Below are 27,189 nucleotides of genomic sequence, written 5' to 3'. Positions count from 1 at the left end.
GCGGTGGCTTATATCCCCCCACTACTGTACGTCCGTTCCTTGTAGCTGGCCACCCCATTGGGGGGTTTGTACCATGCTGTCCCCCCCCGATTGGCTGAGGGGGGTCCTTGGTGTCAACAGGATGTTCCGCATACGAGGTGTTAAAGTCCTCCTGCCGCTTCTGGGCGCCCAGAACCGGTTCTTCCACTGAGGCTCGGCGTGGGTTAAGGCGCCGGCCCTTGAGCCTCCTCCCCCCCCTTCGGGGGGGATGTGGCGGCCTCTGCAATAGTAGCTCACAATGCTTTTCACTAATCAGAAGTCGCTCTCACTACAGAAAACGTTGGAGACCCCCGATAAAAGATCGTTCAAACTCAAAACTATTGCTGCTGTGAAGTAAATAGTTTCCTTCCTGCTGGTTCTCTATAGACACTTAGTATTATTGTACCAGATGCACACTTCCACTGCAGTGCTCTGCGGGCATGAGAGGAAGTGTTTCTGTAGTTGGCTGCACTGCAACTGTTCATGATTTGCAAGGGGCGCTTGCGCTGCTGCAACACATGCTGTACAGTTGGTGTGGGATGCTAGCGTGCGGCTTCCGCCATCTACCCTTGTGTTTTGTGTTAAGAAAGCGTGTATTGATGCTCTCCGTCATGAACCTGTGTTTTGTTAGTACCTTTTGCTAAAAATCTTTTCCCAACACAAGCACAAACTGCCTGGTCCGTGCTGTTTTTTTGTTTCGGTTTCCCGAACTGAAGAAGTTTGAGGTACTTTTACAAACTTGTCTTAATTGTTGCCAATTTGTTCTAGCTTTCTTTTTCTGAAGTATATTTTTCCTTGTGTTTACTGTTAGGCAAAGATGCTTGATGTCAACATGGATGTTTGCTGTTCTTACTTTGCACTCATTTGCGTTTTTATTTGTAGGTGTACCCTGGATTGATGGTGACAGCTGGCCTTATTCATTGGATATTGAATATGATGAACATTACAGTCCACATCCGAGATGTGTGCGTCTTTCTAGCACCAATTTTCAGCGGCCTTACATCCATTTCCACTTTCCTGCTCACTAGAGAACTTTGGAACCAGGGAGCTGGACTTTTAGCTGCTTGTTTTATAGCTATTGTTCCTGGCTACATCTCGCGCTCAGTAGCCGGATCATTTGACAATGAAGGCATTGCAATTTTTGCGCTGCAGTTTACATATTATTTGTGGGTAAGTCATTATTTATTTTGTTGTAATTATGTTTTAATAGACATGCAGTTAAAACCTATCTTAATTAAAGAAAATAACGTCATTAATGAGAGTACCCCAGGGTCGTGATCAAGGATGTGTTTTTTTTTAAGGGCTGTCATTTTGATTTCCCCCTTTCTATCAGTAGATATGTGTAAAATGGGTGCAGTATTATTTCACCGCCGAACGTTTTACCGCTTTATCTGATGTGTAGGGGAGACTTTGCGGTGCAGGCACAGAGTACCATTTCCACACCAGGCTCCAGAGTTGTAGGAATCCTGTACTTACCGGAGTTTGGCAGCATCCCCCTTCAAGTATATTTAGCCCAGTTTGCTAGTGTTACCAGGATTTGTTAAAAAGAGGGATACACAGTACTGAAAAACTCGACCTTTTAATGAATATATTTATCGTACAGTATTTAGTTTACCGGGGGTGCAGGAATGTGTAGACCTTGGGTTGCCTCACTGTTTGCAGGTGTCGACATTATCCCGTCCCTGGCTCCAGGTCTTCCGTCCCTGGGGGCACCAGGACAGCAGCACCCTTCCTTGTACTAAGCTTGTTTTTTAATTGCCTCAGTGTAGTGCTTCATATTCTGCCCCGGTGCATTCCCCTTCTTTCTCTCTCAGTCGTGCAAGGAATGGCAATGCAGAGCACACTGCACTATTTCACTTCATTGTCTCAAAGTTAAATGTATGAATGAAGTTCGTATGGTTTGAATGAACGTTAAACTCATTGTTCCGATACACAAACCTTTACACCTGTCAGTATTGGTCGTTTATTGCTCTGCCAGTGTGATGTTTGGACATTCCCTTGATCTTCGACGATCAAAACTGATGACTGATGCATATGTCCTTGTTGTTTAAGTATGATTAACAATTCACGGATGAACTGTTTCAGTGACACCTTTTTCCAGCACTCCATTGTTTTCTTGTAACCCTTGAAATACTTTGAAGTTTTTAAAATCTGAGTAGACTAGCAAATATGGCAGCTGGTAAATCTTAAGTGTTCTGTTTTTGGAGACTTGGAGCTGGTCTTAGAGGTGAGTTCAGTCTCTTTCTGCTTTTCAATTTCTGTAATCCTGAAATACCAGCTGCATCGTTTGGAAAATGCCCGTGCCTTTGTGCTAAGAATTGTGCATTCCTTGTGCCTTCTTTAGTGGACGGTTGTTGGTTACTGGTGCACTGCTGCTGTGCTTAGTTTTTTTGAGAACTGGTCATCATAAGCACATTTGTTTGCACTGTGCCATGAATTTCTGCTTATGGGGCTGAAGTGTTAATAATTGTCAAGTTTCCCAGTGATATTGTGTACTCTAGCCTGGGCTTTTTTTTCCTTCATAAACCCTTATAATATTCTCTCAGGTGTTCTGAACATACAAGTCCATGGTTCGAAGAACAAAAAAGTTGATGTCTGTCCTAAAAGGATGTTTTTAAGTAGTGGGTGGTCCATCAAGATACACCTGATCATTTATGCATTCAAAATTGACTTGCCACTGTTAAAGAACAAGTGTAATGGCTTACAGGCAAGCAGAAAAAAGATCTCCGCCTTGAAATTGTCAAGTAAGGTATTAATACGGCATGGTTCCCAAACTGTGAATAACTGCACATATTGTAACAGGCACGTTGGGTGTGTCTGCTTTGCAGCCACATTTGTTACCTGCGTAACTTACCAGCTTGGCCATTTTTTTTTTCCTTTCATCACTATGGAGCAGAATGGATTACTCTCATGATCAGCAACGTTCTATCTGCGTAATTCCCTTGTCCTGTTTTTTTATCCCCTGTAAATTATTTTTGGGTTTTCTAACTTTCTCCTCCAGATAAGTCAGGCCTCAGTACTTCAGTTGTAAGGCATTCACATCGTGTCTCTGTTTACAGATCTGTTTAACCTTTGCATCTCTTGTTTTGAGAACAGTCAGCCATTGCGTTCAAGTGGTCTGTATTCTGTGTACTGGTTGGCGTTGTTGTGCTTATTTTGTGTCTTCTGCACTCTGGATTTAAAAATCTCCTCTCCCCAGTCCATAAGTCAGACCTCAAAGTGTTCCTCTGTAGACATGGATGCCCCAGATTCTTCTGTGACTACAAGCATATTGCATCTGGGTCGTCCCACATGCTGTTATCTCCATTCTCCTTTATCCGTGTGTGGCAGAGAACTGGAATCAGTTCTTAGAAAGCCATTTCATGCCTCTCAGTTCACCAATCTCTAGTACCAACCCTGAGATTTTGGGTCCGTGCTCCAAACATTTTGATGGAAGTTCCCATGCCACATTCTCAGATTGCTGTTGTGGCTGACTAGCCTAGATTTTATTAGTTGTAAGAGGGATTGGCTGAAGGGATATCTATAAATGTTCCCAAAATGGTCTTTTTCGCTGTCAGCCTTCACTCAAGCAGTCTGGCTGAGTATGATAATCTACACAGTGGCCTACTTCAGTATTAAGTAAATGGGAACTTACGCCCTGCAACTCTTCTGCTGATCAGTAGAAATTAGGCTATGGGCAGTTCTTTAGGATCTGCTACTGGAAGCCTTCGATTGACTGTTAGGATATCAGTAAGCATACAACTTGAGTAGCCCTCGCTACTCCCCTCAAGATTAGAAATTATTGAAGGTTTAGACTCCCATTTTATGCTCAGAGGTGCTCAGCATTGATTCTCTTGTGACTTGCCAGAGCTATGGGTTTGAATGGCTTCATATTGTGAATGGATGTGGTGCTCTGCGCCCTGGAGCAGCCTTATGCTAATTTGTAGAGGAAGGCTCCTGTATGCCTCTCCCAAAACAAAACAAACAACCGGTCGCTCCCCCCGCGAAAATCGAATTTTTTTTGTTTTTGTTTTCAGCGCCGGGGCCCTTTTATGTCCCCCACATCAAACCTAGGGGGGCAGGGGGGGTCTACCCTGCCCCTTTTTGGTTATTTCCCCCTTTGTTTTTGGCCCTGCTTGTGTCTCTATCCTACCGAGACACAAGATGGCGGCCGCTCCGGACTGTTTCGAATGTTTACAGACACCCGAGAGCCAATCAGCTTTCCGTGCGCACCTCGCGTGTCGCGCCCGCTGCGCGTACCGGGGCGCGCTTATAGATATATATATTTTTTGGAACCTAAATTACTCAAAATCCACTGGAGCACATATCTTGAGACATAGCAAAGGCACATCCGGCTACCAGTCCCTACAATTTTGCCAAGTTTTGTGGAAATCCATTCAGCCGTCGGGGCTAAAAGTGAGTTCGACCGCCCTATGGAAATTAACATGGGGAAAACACGTTTTGGGCCCCCCCCCCCCCTTTTATCTCGGCCCCCGCTTGACGAATCCCCCCAAACTTTCAGGGAAGGAGCGGAGCGCAGCGAGGCAAATTTAAGGAAAATTACAGGCAGATTCCTCAACCGGCGCCAAAGTTATTCCCAATAGAATGTTGCGGATTTCCTATAGAAAACAATCCTAACTATAACTACCTACTGGCAACCGCCAGTAGGAGATATAGATATATATATATATATATATATATATATATATATATATATATATATATATATATATATATATATATATATTCATTCATTCAACTTTGGGTAGTTCTCAAGTTTAGGTGGACAGCAGCTCCTGTTAGAGCACTCCACACCAGCGACACATTAGATATGCTCACCTCAAATGTCTGTTTTTCTGTCAAAGTATTTAAGCATAAGATTAGCACAGTGCCATCCACGCCAAGATAGAAAAGGACAGTCTTTTTCCATTTCTACAGCTAAGTCTTTAAGCATAGGACTAGCACAGTGCTGTCCATACTGAGCTGTGAAATGATAAAAACCATTTACCACTCAAGGCACAGTATTACAGCTTTGAATTGGTAAAATACCAAGCAAGCCAACCTGAAATGAGTAAAAGCAACCCCATGCACAGTGTTTCGCTCTAATCAGAGGTCTTCAGAGAGGTATAGCTTTGTCCAGACACAAGGGAGCAGCCAGTATAAGTCAAAACAATACCCTTTCAGGCATAGTGACGCATAAATTATGCAAAAAAGGAATATATATATATATATTCACACACCAAAGGCTACAGTTTACACTCACGCAGAGTGCTAGTTAGTTACCTTAGGGCACCAGTTATAGCTAATAAAGATAACTATAAAAGCTGAATTTCTATAATTGTGAGAATTCTAGAACGTTCCTGAAACCTTTGGGCTTTTTCCAGTGAATTAGTTTTTTTAAGTTGGTGGGTGGGCGGGGTTGGGGTGAGGTTGGCCCTATGACAAATCCCCCTGCAAGCAACCAACCAACCACACACTGCGCACATCCGTTACCTGTCTGCGACAAGGAGTTGCCCGCAGACCAACCCCTTGCTTCCCTTCCGGACCATATTTGTCCCTGAAAGACCATATTCCCCGGGGCCCACTACTTAATTTATGGGGGAGGGGGGCACAAAGCTCCCTCCCCTGGCCAAACTTGGCCCTGGGTGACCCCATCTCCCAAGGGCATAGCCATATTTCAAATGAGGGAGGGGCAGGCGCAGACTGGCCATAGCAGGCAACGGGCAATCCCCCGGTACGCCGCACGGGTGGAGGCGGTTTTGGGCCCCTGGGGGGTGATTTTGTTCAAGGGTCTTTTTTGCAGCATAGCTCCAAAATTGGCCCTGTAACATAATCGGCTAAAAAACGGCCCCGCAAAGAGCTCAGCTGCACCTCCAACCCCCCCCCGCAGGGGGGAGGGCAGCCGAGCACTTTGCCATGGCCGGTTTTGGTTCACAGTCCGGCCGTGGGGAGGGGGGGGGAGCACACCGCTCCACCCCCCTCCCAAGGCAAATACTTGTATCTTGTGAACAGACCTACACAATTAATAGGAGTTGTGCCCCCCCACACCCCATTACTGGGGCACTGCTAATTAAACAAGGGGAGGGAGGCTGCTCCCTCTCCCTGGGCCATTTTCTGGCCCTGAGGATCCTATCCCCGGCCAAACTATGAAGGGGGCATGCAGCCCAACACTCTGGGCAAAAATTAGAGCTGGGGACCCCATCCCTTGGAGCCCCTTGCCTAAATTCTTGGGGAGGGGACATATAGCCTCGTCTCCTGGCTGATTTCGGTCCTGGGGCCTGGCTAATAAAATGTCAGTGCCCTGGAGCCCACCCACCTCACCCACTGCATGTTTGTTGAGGGGTGGGAGAGTTGTCCCAAAGCGCCTTTAGCCTGAGCTAGATGTCCACCTTCCGCGGGAGCAGCATGGCTTCTGCCTGCAGTGAGCAGCTAAAATTGCTGCTGTCTGCTGGCAGGAGCAATTTACTCATCTGTTTCCCTACCAAACAAATAAAGTCCGCTCACCGTCGTCCGGAGCATTTTTCATGCTCCCGCCTGATGGAAGTGGACTTACTCTTTGCTCTCGCTTGGAGTGAGCTGTAAAATAGCTCCCAACAGGCGAGATCAGACTGAGGTTTCCCTACCCGCACCACTGCGGCCAGGAAAACGGCTATGTCCCAGGGGTGGCTGCCCTGGGACATAGCCGAGCCTCCCTGGAGGATGTGGTCCAAAGGGCCATTATTAACTCTAAGGGGTGGCCCGCAAAGGCCCCTCCTCCCCCCACCTTGTGGGAGTTGGGGTCCTCTGGGCCGGGGAGGGTAACAGAGTGCCCCATCCCAATATTTTGAGGCCAGGCCCCAGGGGATGGAGTCTTGGGAAGAGGAGGGGGCACCTGCGCATCCCTCTCCAATATTGAACTATTGAACTATTTCCCTGGCCCACCTGGGGTGGCTTTAGAAAACAAGCATTGGAAATGCAATAGATCTCGCATTAGAAAAATTGGAGATATTGGTCTTGTAAATGACAAATATTTTATTTATTTGTTGGTTTTAAAAATAGCTAAATTGATAGCTTTGTCATTTACAATGCCAATAGTTATAACTTTCGTGAATGTGACACCTATAGCATTAGGAATGCAACATGTTTTGTATTTACGTGACTTAGATGGCAGCTATGGTCGTTAGGCCACATCTCTAGAGAGCAGGAGAGTGCAGCAGGGGAGAGAAGCACAGCAATGCAATAGGTCTCGCATTAGGAAAGTTTGAGCTATTGGTATTGTAAAGGACACATTTTTTATTTATGTGCTTGTTTTGAAAATAGAGAAATTAATAGTTTATTTATTTACAATGCCAATAGTTTTATTTTTCGCAATGTGACACCTATTGTAACACAATATGTGTTGTAGCACTGAGTGGTGTGAGGGTGAGTGGTGTGAGGGTGAGTGGTGTGAGGGTGAGTGGTGTGAGGGTGAGTGGTGTGAGGGTGAGTGGTGTGAGGGTGAGTGGTGTGAGGGTGAGTGGTGTGAGGGTGAGTGGTGTGAGGGTGAGTGGTGTGAGGGTGAGTGGTGTGAGGGTGAGGGGTGTGAGGGTGAGGGGTGTGAGGGTGAGGGGTGTGAGGGTGAGGGGTGTGAGGGTGAGGGGTGTGAGGGTGAGGGGTGTGAGGGTGAGGGGTGTGAGGGTGAGGGGTGAGGGGTGTGAGGGTGAGGGTGAGGGGTGTGAGGGTGAGGGGGGTGAGGGTGAGGGGTGTAAGGGTGAGGGGTGTAAGGGTGAGGGTGTGTGTGGGTGAGGGTGATGGTGAGTGGGTGTGTGTGTGTGTGTGTGGGTGAGGGGGTGTGAGGGTTGAGGGTGAGGGTGTGAGGCTGGGTGAGGGTTGTGAGGGGGGTGAGGGTGAGTGAGGATGTGTGAGGATGAGGGGGTGAGGATGAGTGGGGGTGAGGGAGGGTGAGGGTTTGTGAGGGTGAGAGGATGTAAGGGTGTGTGATGGTGAGGAAGTGTGAGTGAGGGTGTGTGAGGGTGAGGGGGTGAGGGTAAGGGGGTGTGAGGGGGTGTGAGGGGGTGTGAGGGGGTGTGAGGGGGTGTGAGGGGGTGTGAGGGGGTGTGAGGGGGGGGGTGTGAGGTTGAATGAGGGGGGTGAGGGTGAGGGAGGGAGTGAGGGTGGTGAGGGGTGTGAGGGTGAGGGTGACAGGGTGTGTCAGGGTGAGGGGTGAGGGTAAGGGTGGGTGAGGGTGAGGGTGTGTGAGGGTGAGGGTGTGTGAGGGTAAGGGTGTGTGAGGGTGAGTGGGTAAGGGGGTAAGGGGGTGAAATGGCCTTGGTACTGTGTGAAGCAACATCTAGGTCTCTTTGGCTGTATGCCTGTATGAAAAAAAAACACCTCAAATGGCTGGGCTCCGCGGTTGCAATGGACTGTGCTTACGACACAATTCAACAAGCACTGGCAAAGGCAGAAGCTAAACGGCTGAGAGAGGGGCCACATCCTGCACAACAGGAAGAAAACAAACAGAAACAAGTCTGGCGGCAGGAGAAATCTCTTAACAGGAGATGAAAAAAGGGGAGGCTGAATCCACTGACTTTTTCTTTATATCCTGACACTGTGGTGCTGATATGATTACCTCATTTTATGTTCCTCATTTCGATGCCTGTAATGACAGTGAACTCTCATATTTGTACTGCACTTACATGTTAAAATGATAAAGTAAAAAAAATAAAAATAAATTACTACTTGTAATAATAAAAACACAATGCATCGTAGCCCGCAACTCTGCGTAGTAACACGTGAACACCGAGATTCTGGTAAGAATGTTATATAATAAATAAATACAAAAAACCATCTAAAGATTCAAACAGCACAATGCAACAGAAATAGATCTGTGCGGCTAGCTTGGGGTACTAAAATAGTACTAACAAGTCTTCCGAACTGCTTCGTTTACATTAGGATTCGAATGAAATGATACACCTGCTGCTATGTTAACATGTTCATCACTGCAGAAAACTCAATTAACCCGACTACGGGTCAGTTAATCAGCGAACGTTTCAGATGTCGACACATTCTTAAATAGACTACCGTTCACGGCTGTGTGAGGGCCCGTGCAGCATTACCATAGCGAGTGAGCGCCGACAAATGAGCCGCTCGCGCTTACACATCAAGAACACCCACTGCCTGCAACGCTTGGGCAGGCAGGAAACATTCCTCTGAGCGGCGACCAATGGCAGCACCAGCTTGGAAGGTCGGGCCAAGGCATGCTGCACACTCGCGGCGGTATGTAGGGCGACGCTTTTAACCGGTATCGAAAGTTAAACACTAAGTGAAGCAGCAACCAGAAAATTATAAAATCAAAACACATTCTACAGTTTTAAAAAACACGCCACAAGTGCCACTTCCACAAAATATGCCACCCAAAAACAAGTTTTGTCTGCAAGTTTTTGGATTAAACTTGTCTACATCCAAGTTTTATAGACATGCACGACAGGCATTATTAACAGATTGAGATCTACATAATATCATCCTGATGCAGGGTTGTAGAGTGTTTACACGTTGGACCAAGTCAGTAGATTTGAAATTACTTAATACATTTGTATCCGGAGCAAGAGCAAGTGTAAGATACAAACAGCATTTAATACAACAAGACGGAGGGCATTGCTGTGGGCAGGGGGGATGAGAAATGCGACACAGCCGCAGCAGGAGGCGGAGCGGGGAGAGCGGCGATGAGGGAGAGACACGGCCTGGCGGCCGTGAATAGTGTGAAGCAGCAGTGGCCTTTGAAGTGAAGCTATGCTTCACTTCAAAGGTGTGGGAGGAGTGCGGCTGAGGCAGAGCGCACGCTGGGGGAAGCTTGTGGGGCGGAGCGGGAAGAGCTGCTGGGGAACAGATGGCTGGCGATTTGATGCTGTGCACGCGCATTTTAGGTCAATGCGCTTGGGCACAGCATCAAATCGCCAGTTTAGTTAAACCTCTGTTTAAGCCCCTATAGTCCCGCTCCGCTCAATGTGCATGCTCATTGAGAGGCGAGACCTAAAAAAGCACATGAGCACACTTTTTTTTGCCACGGATTTGAATCCATTGTGAACTCGGTCAAAAAAAATAAACAAGGTTGAAGGTTCCTGTGGGACACCACCAGGTTTAGGCTGCTAGGGGTATTCCTACCCTGCCCTCCGTTTTTTTTTTTTTTTTTTTTTTTTTTCTTTTTGCTTTTATTTGGGTGGGTCTCTGGTTCAGGCCAGAGTCCCAAGATGGCTGCCAACATTTTCTGGTTGTAGTGTTGGCAGCCAATGAGATCTCACTGAGAGATCTGTAGAATCCAGTAGAGGATTTATGCCCTTGGATATCTAGATTTCTTTATCCTTTAATAACTCCAAAACTACTGAATGAATTTACACCACATAACAAAAGGATCATCTGGACCAAGAATCTAGCTTTATGCCAAATGTGGTGCGATTCTGTTCAACGGTTCAGGCTGCAGTCCTATTTAAAAATCCAGTGGGAAATTGCATGGAAAAATGCGTTTTGAGACAACCCCCCCCCCCCCCCCCCCCCCCTCATTAGAACTAATCGAAGTGAAAGTATATATAGAATCGAAAATATAAAAATATTGATTATTCAACCACGCTGAGCAATGCAAATCATTGCACCCTCTTCTTCCTCATGTCCTTGTACTAGGTCTCACATAACATCACACATGACTATGAACCTGATTTGGGGCAAGTTCCCTTAGCATGTTGCTCTTCTCCTTGAATGGATAGCCTAAGACAAGTAAGGGTGAGCTTTGGAGGTAGAGTGCCAAGTGCAGCACTTGACTGAATGACCTGCACCTAGAACTCTAGATAACAGTGGAAGACTATTTTAAATGGGAGCTGAGTCTAGTTGTGTTAGTGCAGGGCCTAGTCTTTGGCCAGGCTTTGCATCCAGAGCAAACTGTGCCACATATTTGGCCAATCCTAATGTTGCACACAAAGCCAAATTACCTGGTCTAATACCAAGCAAAATGAACTTTAAGGGTAGAGCTGTACAGCACATGGATCCTGTGGCCGCTGCCTTATGGCCATTTTCAGATTGGTTTGTGGGTTCAGCGGCCTCTTACTGAAAACTGCGTGGATTAGAATAGTCCATGCTCACAGAACCTGTTCGGTACAGCCAGAGGGTTGAACGAAGTGTAGCTTGTGGTGTTTGTTCTATTAAGCCTATTTGAAGCAATCATTCAGGCAGTCTTGATTTGATGTCATTAATTATGTTGTTGACATCACGCCATAGGGCAGTGCAAGTGGAGGGGTTATTGTTGCAATGCTGACCATGACTAGAATTTGGGTGTTTTTTTTTTTGTAGGGCTTGCATTGAAACTGCCCTCTAATATACATTAGGGGAATAATATCAAACTCTGGTGTCTAGAAGTCAACATTTTCAATATGTTTTCAATTAATTGTAGTTAGACCAGTTCTTCCCAAACTTGTATAGACCGCAATCTAATTTTTAGAACAAACTTTTGCTACCCGTTTTGCTTTAACGGACATGAGGCAGGCAATTTTATTTTAGATGTAACTGGGGGGCAGATCATATCGGCATCTATGATTGCGATTCTCAAATAGCGATTTTTTGAGAATCGCTATTTGAGAATTGCAAAATGGGTTGTATTTAAAAATTCGCAATTCTTTTGCAAATTCTTAATATTCCTTAATTGGGATTAGCAAATTGCGAAATCGCAATTAAGGAATACCTTCCCCTTCATTTCTATGGGAATTCATTCTCAATTTGCGATTCGCAATTTGAGAATCGCAAATTGAGAATAATTTCAAGGGTGCAAGGGTGTCATAAGGACACCCTGATGCACCCCTGAAATGAACATGTGTGCGCATATGGCACACATACATGCCCTAAAGGCATGTATTTGCGCCATATGGCACCTTTACAAATGCCAAAATGCATTTGTAAAAGAAATCGCAAATTACCACCAACTTGAAGTTGGTGGTAATTTGCAATTTCTTAATGAGAAATCGCACAACTTTGGTGCTTGATACATAGCATTTAAGGAATCTCAATTTGCGATTCCTTGAATGCTTACGCAAAATTAAGGAATTGCAAATTTTGAGATTCCTTAATTTTGCGATGCGATTTTACTTCTACATGGCGTTTTGCGAATTTTTAGTGGCAAACGCTGCTTTTTTGCGAATCGCAGCGTTTGCGACAAAAAAATTGTTGATTCATATGCCCCTAGATCCTCGTGTGGTCTCGTTCACTATCATTAACAAACAGCACATTTTTCATTGAAACGGCCACCAAAAATGCACAGACGCACAGCTTTACTGATAAAACTGTATTGCATACAAATTATGTGTGGAAATCTGGTTTCAGTGAATATCATTTGTGCAACTCCAAGTAAAGTGTTTTGTCAATCAACTGCTGCATGTGTACAGTTAGCTTATAGGTAGTTACATGTTATGTTACAAAAAATGACAGCCTTTCCTTTCACAATCCCTGTACATGATTGTCACATAATTCACTTTACTTTTCTTTCTCCGAGTGCAATGTGAGAGGTGTTTGTAAACCCTAATGTCCATGGTGAAAAAAACCAGCAGCAATTTGTCAGAAGATCTAGCCAGACATTTCACCTCTTTAAAGCGCAGCAAATGTGACCATATAAATGCAGAATTTAAAGACCTCTTTATTTATTGCTTGTACTTGCACGACTCTCCAAAAATCGGCTCACGATCCACAGTTTGGGAAGCAAGGAGTTAGGCGCTTCTAGAAATAGCGTTCCTTTACTATGTTACTGGGCATGGTAAGCTAGTTAATAGAAAAATACTGCAGTGGTATATAGACTATGCATCCCCAATAGTGTGCTGTAAGCAGTGACACATTGAGCACTCATAAAAGTTGCCTTCTGAATTTTGAAGATTGAATACATCTCCAAAACGAATTTATTGTTGTGTAGATTTTAATATATTTAAAAAAATAAAGAATAGCTGCAGAGGAAGCGGTTTGGTTTAAGCATATGATAATTTTTTAAAAATTTAAATTAGTTGATTTTTCTTCATTAAAGAATGATCTAGAGCGGTCAGTGCTTTTTCGGAAGAACAACACATATCCCTGATTTACTCTCACTGTAGGCACAGACACGTTTTTTTAACGGCTATGCGGTCTATTTTGCAAATGTTGAAGGTGGGGTTTAGCTCTCGCCCGATCTCATGTAATCACTAGAAATTTGAAAGCAGCATAGACCTAGGGACTTTGGCTCCGCCCCATTGTTGATCAGTTATATTGGCATTTGATTGGTCTTCTGTTAGCCCACCTATGAGGTAGGTCCAATGCTAATAAGTGAGACATTGTTAACTCCGATCCCGTCTTAGTTACAGGACACTAGGGCGAGGTTTTACACTGTGAACACTGGAAGATGCAGTAAGACGTTTTCTGTAACAAATACCAGAGAAACGATCTTAAAACTGTTTAACACTCTGGGACTATCCTACACAGCTCTCTTGCTAAAAGTGACGATAGTGGACTTGGTTTTTATTGTGTATATTTTTAATCTTAAGTATATTTTGTGTGTTAAAACACTTAATAGGCATTGAATTATCAAGTGTTATCGTGTGCTTTAGAGTATTGAGATTGTAATGCATATGACCTCCCTAAAGTAAACCTTGGACTGCTCTGCCTCTTGAATGGAAGCATCAAGTGCTAAAGGAATGTATTTGTTGCTTATTTTGGGGTCCAACATTAAAGTAGCAACAGGACAACAGAAGTACGTCTCTCTGTAAGAATCCAGTTGTCCTTTCTGTAAGATCTCTGTAAGAATCCAGTTGTTGCAATTGAATAGCCTCTAATTATCCTGGCTAATGCCCCTCTCGCACCCCCCAAACCCCACCCCACACCCTGTAACCAGTTCTTTCTACAGGAAATAATTCTGAGGTGCGTTGTTCTTCGCTGCCTCTCCCCTGGAGATCATTAAGTTATTTCTTGTTTTGACTGCTGTCACACTTCTCCAAGACCTGCCATCTTTCCATCCAAATGGTCTGACTGTGCATATGGAGGCTAAGTAGTGCTATGCTTGTGTAGCTGGTGCATGCTCAAGTACATCCTCTTTGGCACATGAACAGTGATCCTGCTTGCTGGCGATCTAGCTTTCTCCCTTCAAGCTTTCTTTAATGCACATGTGCCTTGCAAGTGAAGCGCACTTTTCTACCTACCCATACATACTAAGTATGCACATGCAGAGGACTGCGAGCTTCAGTGTTGGTGCACTGGAACACGCATCAGCCAGGGAGAGCGGCTGCTAGAAATTACTTTAGACCTTTAACAATGAGGTCTGAAGCAGGATTTTGGATGTAAAGAGCTGGCTGAAAACACCTGCCGTGAAGTATATGTATAGAATTTTTTTAAATCAAACCTAAAAATAACCCCATCCCAGTAAAGTGGTGCTCCAGTAATTCACCCAGTACAATAAAATGTTTTTTTCCCTGTTCTTTCATCATAATAAGTCCAAAGTCCTTGCCTCGTGAGATCTACAACTCAAATACAGGAACAAACGATCCTTGGACGGAGAGGCCGCTACGGTGGAGTTCCACGCCTCCACGTAGCACCTGTGAGCCGTGCTGGGACCCCTCCCCTCCACGAGGTTGATTGCTGATGGCGGCGGACACGGAGAGCTGGTCGCTGTTCCTACCGGCGTTTGGATTCCTCGTTTGAAGCCGACGGCAAGAATGACAGCAGGAATGACTAAGCGCGACTGCTGTTATTTTCCGCATCAAGCGCTCTGAAGTGCTCTGGAAACTCCGAGCGCACACAAGCCTCAAGCCTCAAATATTCTTTGCGTGCATTGCCGAAGGTTTCTGCCGAGACTGCGGAGACCGTCTGGGGGAGACCAGACTGCCGAAGTGCCTAAGAAGGCGGCTGCTCTTGCGGTTAACGGCCAGCTGGGACTTGATTTACTCTGATTTGGTTCGTTCTTCCTTCGGAGAGCTGGTCGCTGTTCCTACTGCAAGCAACAAGAAACGACCAGTGTATTCGCCGTTTTTGGAGAAAAACGCACCTGGATATTACCATATATTTACCGCATATTCTGGAATGGTAACAACTGGCTCAGACACACAACAGTAAGCCTTTTTTCGTTTTTTCTACTGTTTTGTAATTGGTCGTGGGAGGAACGAGCCTGTTGTGCTGCAGCCTGTAGTGCTGGGTTGAACTAATTGAGGAAGCAGAGGTTTTTTTTTCGGTTCCCATCTGGTCAAACAATTCAAAGACTAACTAAAGACTCAGTTTACTATCGTCATTTAAAACCATTAGTGTGAGCACAATGGGGAAACTACTTAATGCTCGTCTTGAAGCCAAACAACAGCGACAGCAGGCAAAGGAGGCAGCAACTAAAATAACAGAAGAAGGCTCCTTGAAGGATGACGATTCTACACACTCATCTGAAAGCTCTTGAGGTTGAGGACCTGCTGACAGTCTGGTTCAGTCGCAAATGGGAGATAATTTGACCGAAACTCGCCCGATGATTTATCCCATTCTCTCGAGTCATATCATCCACCCTTGCTGCCCCCGCCTCTTCCTTCTTCGGCTAAGCAGTTCCCCTTATTTGCAAAAAAAGTCTCACCTCTTTTGCCTAATTTTGTCCCCTCAAAGAATTCTCTGAATTTGGGCTCAGCACAAAATCAATTGAACGGTACAATCGGTACAAATGATCTGAGTACGGTTGTTACTCCTTCAAACGTGGCACCACTCACTAATTCCACACGTGATTCAAAGCAGACAATGGATACTTCAGATGACAAAAAGAAAGATTTATTAAGCGCGGCAGCGGTGCCACCTCAAGTTACTGACAAGGGATCAGGTGGGGGAGTGGCAGACCTCCTTGGTCCTTTGTTGGAGATGAACACGGAAACGGAGGTAGAGATGCGGATGTCCGTGAAAGATATGCTCAACCTGATTCTGGATGAAGTCGGAGAGATAAAAGGTCTCAAAATGCAGAAGTTTTGGCAATCCACCAGAGACTGATTCAAATGGACAAAATTGAGGAATTAGTGTCTACTTTTCCAGCCCGCTTAGTGGAAGCAGAAGAGCGGATTTCAACTTTGGAGGACCAAATGGTCGAAGTTAAAAAAGACTCTAAAGTGACTACAAAAACTACCAAGGCTCTTGAATTAAAACTAGATGAGTTGGAAAACTATTATAGGAGGTCCAATCTACGTATCGTAGGAGTCCCTGAGGGAATTGAGGTATCAGACACATTGGTATGGGTGACCTCTTTTCTCCAACAGGGGGTGATACCGGAATATAAAGGAGACCTCACTATCACAAGAGCCCATCGGGTTCCTGCTCGACCATTTCCGCACTGTACCCTTCCGCGCACGATTGTACTAAATTTTGCCGATGTAAGGGTAAAGGAACAAATATTGTCTAGGGCAATCCAACAAAGACAATTCCCTGTAAATGCGACGGTGAAATGCAGAATATTCTCAGATATGTCCGCTATCGCGGCCAGACGCAGGAAAGAATTTGTAAAGATGCTTCAGCTATTTAAGGCTCAAGGTGCTCAGGCGATGATAGCACAACTCTGTAAACTTAGAGTTTTGATTAAAGGTAAATTCTATCTGCTATCCGATATCGAGGAAGCACAGGATCTTCTTCAAGAGATACAAAAGGTATAATGGTGATAGACTGGATAATTTTTTTTTCTCTCTCTAATCATTGCAGCAATTTGTAGCTTCTACAAATCAGCGTATCTTAACACCATCATGGCTATTCTTTTTGGTTATGGGAGGGGCGGGGGGAGCACGGGTCTGGGGGTCAGGGGGTGTTTAAACACTACACCCCAAGGTTAAGGGAAGGGTTGCTGTGGCAAGCGTGGGGGAAGAGGATAGAGTTAGTAGGGTGTCACAGGCAGTGGGGGGGGTATAAAATTAAAAATGTGTTCTTGGCGGAGACTTTTTTGTTATTTTTTCCATGGTTGATGATTAATATGCTTTTCAATCAAGGAGCAGATGGTCCTAAGAAGTCTGGGGAAATAAGGGAAGACAATTACGTTGTGTTTTAATTATATGTTTGTACAATGTCTAAGCTTGGTCTGAAAATTATTTCTTTTAATGTTAATGGCCTCAATAATAAGAAAAAAATGCGTGCAATAGAGGCATGGCTTTTGACAGAGAACCCTGCAGTCATTATGATACAAGAAACTCATATCGCAATCTCTAAAGCAGATACATTTTCTATGTTCAAAGGATGGGCTACCTATCGAGGGTTTTCTTTTTTTCCGGAGTCACAGCGGGGGGTCGCACTCTTTTTCAATAAGAAACTAGAGGCGGAAATAATTCTTACTGAAGCAGATAAGCAGGGTCGTTGGTGCTGGGCTAAATGTAAAATTAAGAACAGACTTTCACCTATAACTTTTGTGAGTTTTTATGCTCCCATCAACGACAGCCCTGCAAAATATGAAGAAATGTTTCAGTCTCTTCTTATGGTCGACTGAGATCTGGTTATTGGAGGGGATTTCAATATCTTGATGAAGCCACAACTTGATTCAACCCTGGGCGGGAAAAAGCAGTCTAAACCCAAATCTCATCAGACAATATTGAATAATATTAGGAATTTTGATCTAGCTGAGTGTTGGCGGTTAATAAACCCTCATAAAAGGGAATATACATGCTGGTCGGGGAGGCACAAGTGATTTTCTCGTATAGATTTCTTTCTAATTTACTCAATAGTCGGGACCATAGGTTTTTACATAATGGCTTCTCCGATCATGCGATGCTTGTCTTTGAAATTATGCTAGATGAAAAGATTAATTTTGTGAAACGTTGGGTCTTTACCAAATCCTATCTGTATGATGAACCTTGGGTTATGTCTGTCCAGGCTGAGATCAAGGAGTTTTTAGAACGAAACATGGGGACAGCCCCCGTTCATATTATATGGGACGCTTTGAAAGCGTTTATTCGGGGCATCGTTCTAAGTAGGGATGCTAGGGAAGCAGCTATATTTCGAGACACAAAATATAAGCTAAAGCAAAAAATACAGGCTTTAGTCCATCAAAAATATTATAATCCGTCTGCTGAGTTACAAAATTTATTAAGCGCTGCAAAACGTGAATTGAGTGCTCACTACTTTTTAAGAAGTGAGGCAATCTTTTGTAGGCAAGCTCAAAAAATGTATGAGCACTGTAATTTCACCGGTAAATTTTTGGCATGGCAAGTGAAAGAACAAGCCGCAGCTAACTTGATTCGATCTTTAAAATCCCCCAATTACCGGAGTAGATACCTCAGATCAGGCTGAAATAGGGGCAATTATGCTGTCCCATTACTAGAACATCTATTCTTCCTCTCATATTATGGATCAATTCAGTTTAAATTAATTCCTAGATAAATACTCCCTTCCTTCCCTTTCCAACACGGATCAAGAAGTAATGGCGTCTTTTTTTTCTATCAACGAATTGGAGTTGGTAGTAAAAAATCTGCCACACGGCAAGGCCTGTGGTCCAGATGGACTTCAGGCCGAATTTTTCATCACATTTTTTGGCTGTCTTTCTGAAGTGCTTTTATTAGTAAATTCGATGCTTCAGGTGGGATTGATCCGGACATCCTTCTATGATGGTACAGTGGTAAAAAGGAAAAGAAGCAAAAGACCCAAACTCTTACAGGCCCATAACTTTATTAAACTCAGACTACAAAATTTTTAAAAAATTGCTTTCTATCCGTTTTAATAAGGTTGCGTCACAGTTAATTCATGCAGACCAGAATGGATTCATCACCGGCCGTCAATTGCTCACTAACGCACATTATTTAGTAGAGGCACTAGATTTTTTTGAAACACTAAGGTATCGGCTTTAGTTATTCTTTTAGACGCAGAAAAAGCTTTTGATTTAGTAGTTTGGGACACTCTTTTTTTTATTTTATATCGATTTGGTATCTCTTCTCAAGTTATTACTTTAATTAAAAATCTGTACCAGGGAGCAAAAGCCCATATTCTTATCAATAGATCGATGGTAGGGTCAATCCCAGTTCAAAGAGGAACGAGGCAAGGTTGTCCTCTTTCTCCCACCCTTTTCGCTTTTTTTTATTGAGCCTTTAGCCTCTGCAATAAGAAAAAGTAAAGATATTTCTCCGCTGATAGAGGGTATGGATAAGATCAAACTGTATGCAGATGATGTTTTGATTGAAATCTGAGATGCAGTCGCAAGAACAAGCTTTTTCTATCTTCACACAATTTGAAGCTTTGGGGGGGTATCGTATTAATAAAAGGAAAACTGAGATCATTATCTGTGGTAATACAAATCCGGATTTGCATCCAGATATTCAGAGATGTATCAACAATAAACCCAAAAGATATCTAGGGGTATATTTTACATCCTCAGTACGTGATTTATATATGCTGAATTTTGAACCCTTAATTCGGAAAGTGCATGATATGCTTCTAAGATGGGAAGCACTGCCTTTATCCATTCTAGGCCGAGTGGCATTAATTAAAATGTCAATACTCCCTTTATTTAATTTTTTGTTGTCTACCATCTCCTGTTCCCTTCCAGGCTACTTTTTTTCAAAAATTGAATCCCTTTTTTCAGCCTTCGTTTGGGCTAAAAAAGACTCCATGAATAGCTATAGAAACCCTGTATGCAGATAAGGAACACGGCGGATTGGGTTTACCAAATTTGAAAGATTATTACAATGTATATTTTGCACAGTATCTCTCGAGATTTAAATATCCAGCATTTAGATATGTATTATTTATTAATTTCTTTTTTGATTTAATTTGTAAAGAAACAAAGATTCCTTCTCCACTTGCGATTTTCAAATCATCCAAATTAGTCAGATATAAGACTTTGCGTTGGTTTCTCAAAAAGCGAGATGTTTTGTTGAAAAGGTACTCACTTTCTCTCCTGACCTTAGTAACTCCTTTAAAAGAGGCTGTCTTTGGAATGGGGACCAGATTAGAACCTGATATTATACACACTTGGGCGAGATATGGGTTCATTAACCTATCTACTTTTAGTAAAAATGGAGCTTGGTTGACTCTTGATGAGATGTCTTTGTTAATATGTGGACATTTTCTGCTCATGGGCTCATACGCAGTAGTTTATAGGTTAATGGGTTATATAGACATAACAAAGATAAGCCAAATCTCTAATTTAACTAATTATCTTTTTTGGTCCCCAGTATTCAAGATGGCGGGAGCTTGGAGGAAAAGTTTGGCGCAAAGTAGGGAGGAGGATTTAAGTGCCAAAGCGATTAAAAAATGGCAAAAGCATGAAAGCTTCAACTTAAAGGATACATTCTGGAAAACCCTAAATAAATTAAATTTCACGGTTTTTAGAGGTGCCAATTGGAGAAGTATGCTTTTCTTTAGCAAATGGCTGCTGTACTATACGCCCGCGGTCATGTCAAAAATGTATAGTAATACGTCGCCTACTTGCTTTAGATGCACCCAACCGAATCTAGCTAATTGGTCGCATATCATTGCCTTTTGCAAATCTGGAAAGATTATTTTGATTGAGAAAATGCTCTGTGCTGGATATTTGGAATATCATGTTTATGCTTAAATATAAATCCTTTGTGCGTTTGGTACTTATTTTGGGCGATTTTAATGTATCCTTGTTCATTATGTTCAGATTTAGCTGTGGGATTGTGATTTTTTTTGGGGGATATTTTGTAATCATTGTTATTGAATCTTTGCCAAGAACTCAAAAATATTTTTTAAAAAAGTGAGATCTAAAACTCTTTTTTTTTCAAAATCTTAAAATAATAACCTTGGGCTTGTTGTTCCATTTGATAGAGATTGCTACTGATATGATCGCCGATGACTGAAAGAATGATCTTAGTATGGCTCTGGCTGAAAGCTGATGGTTTTAGAGGGAAGACCTACTGGGGGAAGTGAAGTGTGCAGCTAATAATCATCAATCATTACTACATACCATTCCATTGAGTAGCCCAAAATATTAGTGTAGTCTGACGTTCTCATGTTATGATTTATATTTTCAGGTGAAATCTGTAAAAACTGGATCAGTCTTTTGGTCAATATGCTGCTGTTTGTCCTACTTTTATATGGTAAGCTTTCAATTTTATTTAGGATGTTATGAAATAAACTTAATTGTATTGTTTTAGGTTTCACAATGTTTATTTGGCTAAATCACTATCACAAAAGATTTCTCAGTGATTGACCTAACATCTTTTTTAAAAAAGTCTTATAATTTGTTTCAAATTACTAGATGTTTTTTGTATTTTTCATCACCCAGCTATCACAAAATGCAGTGCTCCTTGCCTTCTCTTACACTTATTTCTAGTTAATTTATTTCTCCTCCCATGAATTATTAACCATATTTTAAGTCTTAACGCCCACTTTGCTTAGCACTTTGGCACTTGCTCTAACCAACATGCTGGCTGTTTCTAGCTCTGTTCCTTTCCTCCGCCCTAAAACTTATCCTTTATTTTAATTCTTTCCATTAACATAATGCGGTCTATTTGGCTAATCCTGGTCCTCCCTGTAATTCATGCTTTCCCTGGCCTTTAATTCAACCTTATTCTAACTCCATCACTAAAATCTACCCTCATCCTAATCCAACTGTTTCTGCGCTCCATTGAGATTGAGATGAATTGACAATCATTTGAGGACTCCTTTCCTTTTTCACTGCCTCACCACTAACCCTCAGTAACACAGAAGCACCAATGTAAGGGCAGTTGCCATGAGATTTCAGGCTAGTTTCTTGCAGGCCATCTGCTAGTGATGCAGGGGGTACACTTGCGTTACCTTGCACTGGGGCAGTTAGTCTTTGTATCGCCACACTTTCCCTGTACAGTATTAACGGCTTGAGACCTAGTAAGACGCTATTGTGCCATAGCTGGCTGATCGCCATATGTACACTGACTCCGGTTGACCCGGTCCCAACCATCCCATACAGGCGTCTTAATTGTGTTGGGTTTACTTTTTAGGTCTTGCCTACGTTGCAGCACATGTGTGCTTGCTTGCGAGATCTATTGTTGTTGGTTTTCTGTCTGTCTTCTTTGGAAGTGGGTGCCCACTCTGTCTCCCATAGGACGCACCCACTCGTCTGTTGCTCGTCATGCGTGCGTTGTGACCTTGCCTCACGCTCGACCCCCCCCTTAATCTGCAGCTCCTAATGAGTTAACGAGCACTGCCACTGCATCATCATTAAGGGCTGTTGGAAGCTCCTCGTGAAATGCTTACTGCTCTAATTGGTGACAGCGCGGTGGGCTCTGGGGTGGGGGCACAGCTTTATAGCGGTGACTTATTTACCTTCAAACTCACCGCCTCAATCCATCAGCGCTCCCCGAAGCACACTTCACTGGAGACAGATGAACACCAGCTCGGCTGCGGCCCTGGATTATCCTGTGCGAGGGCTTGGCGCAGGCCACCCCTCTCCCCCCAGAGGCAGCGCCGCGTGCAAATCACTGACGCCAGCTGGGCGCAAGGGAGAGAACAATGGCCGTAAGCAGCCCCGTTCTCTGTGGTGCACGCCATGAACGAGTAGCGGGGTGCGCGCGCCACGGGCACTGACACACCGGGTAGTTCACACGACCACTAGAGCCCGATTCTCCAAATTATGGAATATATAAGAAGCAAAATCGAGGACTAACGCTATGCGTCGACCACAATGTCCAAAGAAAAATATTCCATTCTTGGACAATAATTTCTCCATTTTCTTTTGCACAAACCGCGTGCGCTGGGACACTCTAACTGCCTTCTTTTGAACAGGGAAAGCCGGGACCAAACCGTATAAACATAGATAGTGCGCGCCAACGGGCAAACACGCGACCCCGATCACATTATCGGAAATGCCTGTACCGCAGGAGGCGAATAGTCTGCAGTTTGTCTGCATAGGAAAACCACTTGGTTTTTTATGAAGGCCCTCACCCACCAACCTAGTTGGTGGCATGCTTCATCATCCGGCACCACCCGAGGCACCGAGTGACTCAGGAGTTCCTAAGACGCCTGGTTACAGCAGAGTGGGTTTTTGTTACATGAGTGTGCAATGCTGGTGTGGACCACACTGGACGTGGGAGACCATAAGTCCATCCCTATGCGTCCTAAAGCCTTTGTTTTTAATTTTGCCTGGGGCCCACCAATAAAGTAATCGTCCAGGACCCCTAGGACAGCATTTTAAAACCTCATTCAACACACCAGCACTGCACATTTGCGTAACAAAAACTCTATCTGCTGTAGCCAGGCGTCGTAGCACACCTGAGGCACTCTCGGTGCCTCAGGTGGGGCCCGATGCTGAAGCATGCCACCAACTAGGTTGGTGGGTGAGGGCCTTCATAAAAAACCAAGTGGTTTTCCTATGCAGACGCATACTACACGTATACTGTCCCTATAGCTAGTTTCTTTTGTTTTTTCATTCACTTATCACAGCCAAGTGGATACAAACAGACAGGGGGCTCCGAGAGCAGTAGACTTAATTCACCAATCTGAGCTTTGCCCCTGCACCAGGCATGCACCCTTCACTGCTTCCAAACTTCACAGAGCTCCTTTGGGAATGTCTCTGGCTTGCGTCCACTTTGCAGAAGACAAAACGTTCCTGATTTTTTACTTGCGATTAAGGCACTCTGTTTTCCGTTTTACTTTTTACAGATAAATACAGACCGAAAACCATTTATTTTCCTGTCTGTATTTATTTTTAAATTTGGATAAAAACGGAAATTGGGTTGCTTTTGAGTGATTCTGAATGCTGTCAATCAGGACTGCCAGGCCAAAAGTTGTGCGGATAAACAGGCAAGGGAATTACAAAAATAAACAAATTCTAGAAAAGAGCCTTAAACAGCAGTAGATTTGCACAACCATGATACTAAAATGTGCATGTTTTCTTATAAGTGCATATTTTATCATCTGAGTGTGTGTGTGTATATATCATTGAAACCTGTCAGGCATTCAGGCACGCGTGTGCATTAACTGGTTAAATAAAGGCAGAAATATACACATTTCAGCTTCATTTTTTCACAAAACCTAAAATAAATATGGATAAATACAGGTAAAACTTGCAAAAAATAAATATGGATAAATACAGATGAAAATGACAAATATAAATACCATAAAACCGGGAGCCCTACTTACGATTTACACTACAGCAGAAAGGTCACAAATGTTAACAAGCATTTGCAATGCAATAGGTCTCGCATTTACGCGAGTTTGAGCTTTTGATATTGCAAATAACATTGCCTTTTATTTTTGTTTTCGTTTAAACCTAAATAAAAGGCATTTTCATTTACAATGCCAATAGCTTTAGCTCTCGTAAGTGCCAGACCTACTGCATTGCAAATGCTTGTTTTTAGTTGCTCCTGTTGACTAAACTTACAAGATTAAACTTTCTTCAGAAGCTTTGCATGTGGCCTCGATTTGTCTTAAAAGAATTCCAGACAAGTGATGATCAGACTCTTCTGTGTTGTCTGCAAGGCCAACACCACCAGTAAAGTGACTGTCTGGCTGCAAAACCATTGCTCGGCTTGAAAATACAGTACACGCAGTCCTAGCCAGGTACAAGTGGAAATTCTCAAGAAAGAAAATTGAAAACTAGAAGTCTGTTCCCTTCTCCAATCTTCGACAACTCTTCTGAGACTGGCCTCTAATTCCTGACGTTGAGACAATTCATATTGCAATCCTTGCATTGGCTTTCCCTGACCTCACATCACCTTTCTTGGACCGTACTGATTCTGTGTTTACCATCAGCTGTTTATTGTGCTGTGTTAATGCAATCGCCGTGTCTATTGTTAACCCTTTCAGTTAATAAATCCTAGAGGGCTGCATTTCAAAACCTTCTGAGGACAAAATTCAAATTGAAAATCATAAAGGTTTATTCACATTTAAGAATCAGTACAGGTTGCAAAAAGGAGTTCGTCGAATTCAAATCAGCATCAATAAAACAGCAAATCATGCACATGCAAGAGGCTCTACATAAAGTGATTTACACAGGAATTATATAGCGAGAACAATAGTATTTTACAACGACAGGACAAGCACAGAATCTGCTCAGTTTGAAGTCGAGAAAAGTCAAAGTATATATCAGTAAACTAAGGTGCAGGTTTTTCTACCAAAAAGGGCACGTTTTATAGGTTTGAGCTAGTGTAAGCCACACGTTCGACATGGTGGGATCTGGCATAATAAGGCTGCAGTTAAATATACATAAACCTATTACTTTTCAATAAATTATGATACGTCAAATAAGGAACATTTAGGAGCACCTACATGTGTGCATAATTATCGAATGGTGTACTTGGGCAACTTGGGAAAGCACATGACATTTGTGCAACAAAAAATGGAAATGCGCAGAAGAGATACGTGATTGAAGAGAACTCATTCATGTAGTTTGAATGTATTTATTGTTACTGTAAACTTAATGTCAGTAGATGCAGAGTAGGCCACAGTTATGTCATCTGAAGCCAACTAAACATGTTTAAATTAACCATTGTTTTGTGGTCACATCTCTTTGGGGCTGCCTGGCTCCTCGTGTAAACACTGTGATCTGTACAGTTCTCTGCCGCTCTCCTAGTTGTTTGCGCTGTGTAAACACCTATAAAATACCTTATAAACTTCACACTTGATAGGACTTCACATCCCATTTTTTTAGCGGTTCAGACAAGGTGATTTTGATATTTAGTGAAGTGTCATTACCAATTAAAAGTATTAAGATAACGTCCTTATCACGAATCTAACCTTACGGGTTGAAAAAAAAGGGGATTTTATTACTTTGCAAGACTGTGTATGTTGCAAGTGTTGGGAATGGGCCTAGTGGCGCAAATGTTTGGCATTGGAATATGGGGAACCGCATTTGAATGTCTTGGTCACCATTTTTTGATGCTGGGCAAATGGCTAAATCTCCCTGTGCCTAAAAAGGGAAAAAACGTGTACCGTACTCATCCTTTTGTGCCAGGCTTCGTTCTACAAAAAAAGCAAAAAAAAAGTCCATTTAGCGGTTCAATAATACACTTTGAAAACAATTTTTTGTGTCCAGAAAGAGAGAAGTAGTAAAGGAGATTCTGATGTTTTAATAAGAAAGGAGTTCACCGGTTATTTAGGCTAATATTCTCTTGCAATATTTTGACATTATAAGGAAATGTGAGATTTCAGGCTCTTCAGTGGCTTCTGTAATCAAAGTTGAAGTCGCACTGGTTCCCACTGAGGGAGTATCCGAGAGTATCGTAGTACCTGCATTAGTAAATATGAGACCACCTGCCCACAGGACAAGAGCTTCAGTTGGTGGACTGTCAAGTGCATCTGGTGACTGATATGTTCCTCACTGGTTAGTGACCCAGAAGAGAGCGGTTTGATCGGCCAAAAAGTCACAGCCCCACAAAAAACAATTTCACATCATGGGAGGCTAATGGTGATGAGCAATTTCTTTTAATAATTGAAAGAATTAATGTATACTGATCATGGACAATAGTAGGGTCCTTCATTACCTATTTGATCTGTCTGATAAATTGGTGTGAAGAAGAAAGTGAAGTTTGGCTGTAGTAGATTCTATTGGTGGAACTTCGATGTAATCATTCCGTTTGGAGACGGAGAGAAGTGTGTAAGTGGATCCTTTGTTATTCAATATTGCATGAGGAAAGTCTAGATGGGGAACTATACAACCACTCTTTCGAGTTTTTTTGAAGTAGCCACAGGTGATATGTTTTTACAGCATATGGGATGCAGTATCTATCCCTTGGTCTTTCATCTGATTTACTCTTTCCCTCTGAGGTTTTTGCATGGGATACAGAAAATGTGGGATGGTAATAATTCTAGTGGCAAAGATTGACCAGGGATGAGTATGCTATTTCTGTTGCACTTATTGTACATTACCAATTTCCTTTTATGGTTTCACATGACTAGCGCAAAGTTCTAAGTCTACGTGCAAGCACCCTACAGCTATAGGTTTTGCTTATGAGCGATTAAGATTTCATGTTAATGGCCTTTCTATTGAGATGGTGGATGACGTATGATGAGGCAATAAGGTCAAAACTGGTACTGGGTTGCTTGTATTCTAGTTCGGGGAGGACCTGGCCTTACAGCTCGGGCTGGACTGTTCCCATTGGAGCATGTTCAAGAGTGATTTGCTTACTGCAGGGGCTAAACTGAGATGGCTTGCTGTGCAAAAAAGAATGGATTGGGCTGCAGCCTGAATAAATACCAGTGACTGAGATTATTTCAAGCATTCCATCAATCCCTTTTTGTTTAGTTCAGTGCTACTGATTCAAGTATGTGACTCTATGAAAGATCCAATACTAGAAAAGAATCTAGTTACTTCTGTGT

General features: G+C 43.2%; 1 protein-coding gene across 1 annotated transcript in view; it reads left to right on the top strand.

Annotated features, from left to right (window-relative positions):
* STT3B (STT3 oligosaccharyltransferase complex catalytic subunit B) overlaps nucleotides 1-27,189 on the top strand; it is a 488,477-nt gene that overhangs the window by 116,150 nt on the left and 345,138 nt on the right. Inside the window, exons 3-4 of the mRNA XM_086942109.1 lie at nucleotides 901-1,188; nucleotides 20,925-20,990. Of these exons, the coding sequence (XP_086798235.1) occupies nucleotides 901-1,188; nucleotides 20,925-20,990 (354 nt within the window). The remainder of the gene's footprint in view (nucleotides 1-900; nucleotides 1,189-20,924; nucleotides 20,991-27,189) is intronic.

The sequence above is a fragment of the Lissotriton vulgaris genome, chromosome 10, assembly GCF_964263255.1.
Source record: "Lissotriton vulgaris chromosome 10, aLisVul1.2, whole genome shotgun sequence".
In the NCBI taxonomy this organism is placed as follows: Eukaryota; Metazoa; Chordata; class Amphibia; order Caudata; family Salamandridae; genus Lissotriton; species Lissotriton vulgaris.
The sequence above is the reverse complement of the archived record's forward strand: the minus strand, read 5'-3'. Positions and strand labels throughout refer to the sequence as shown.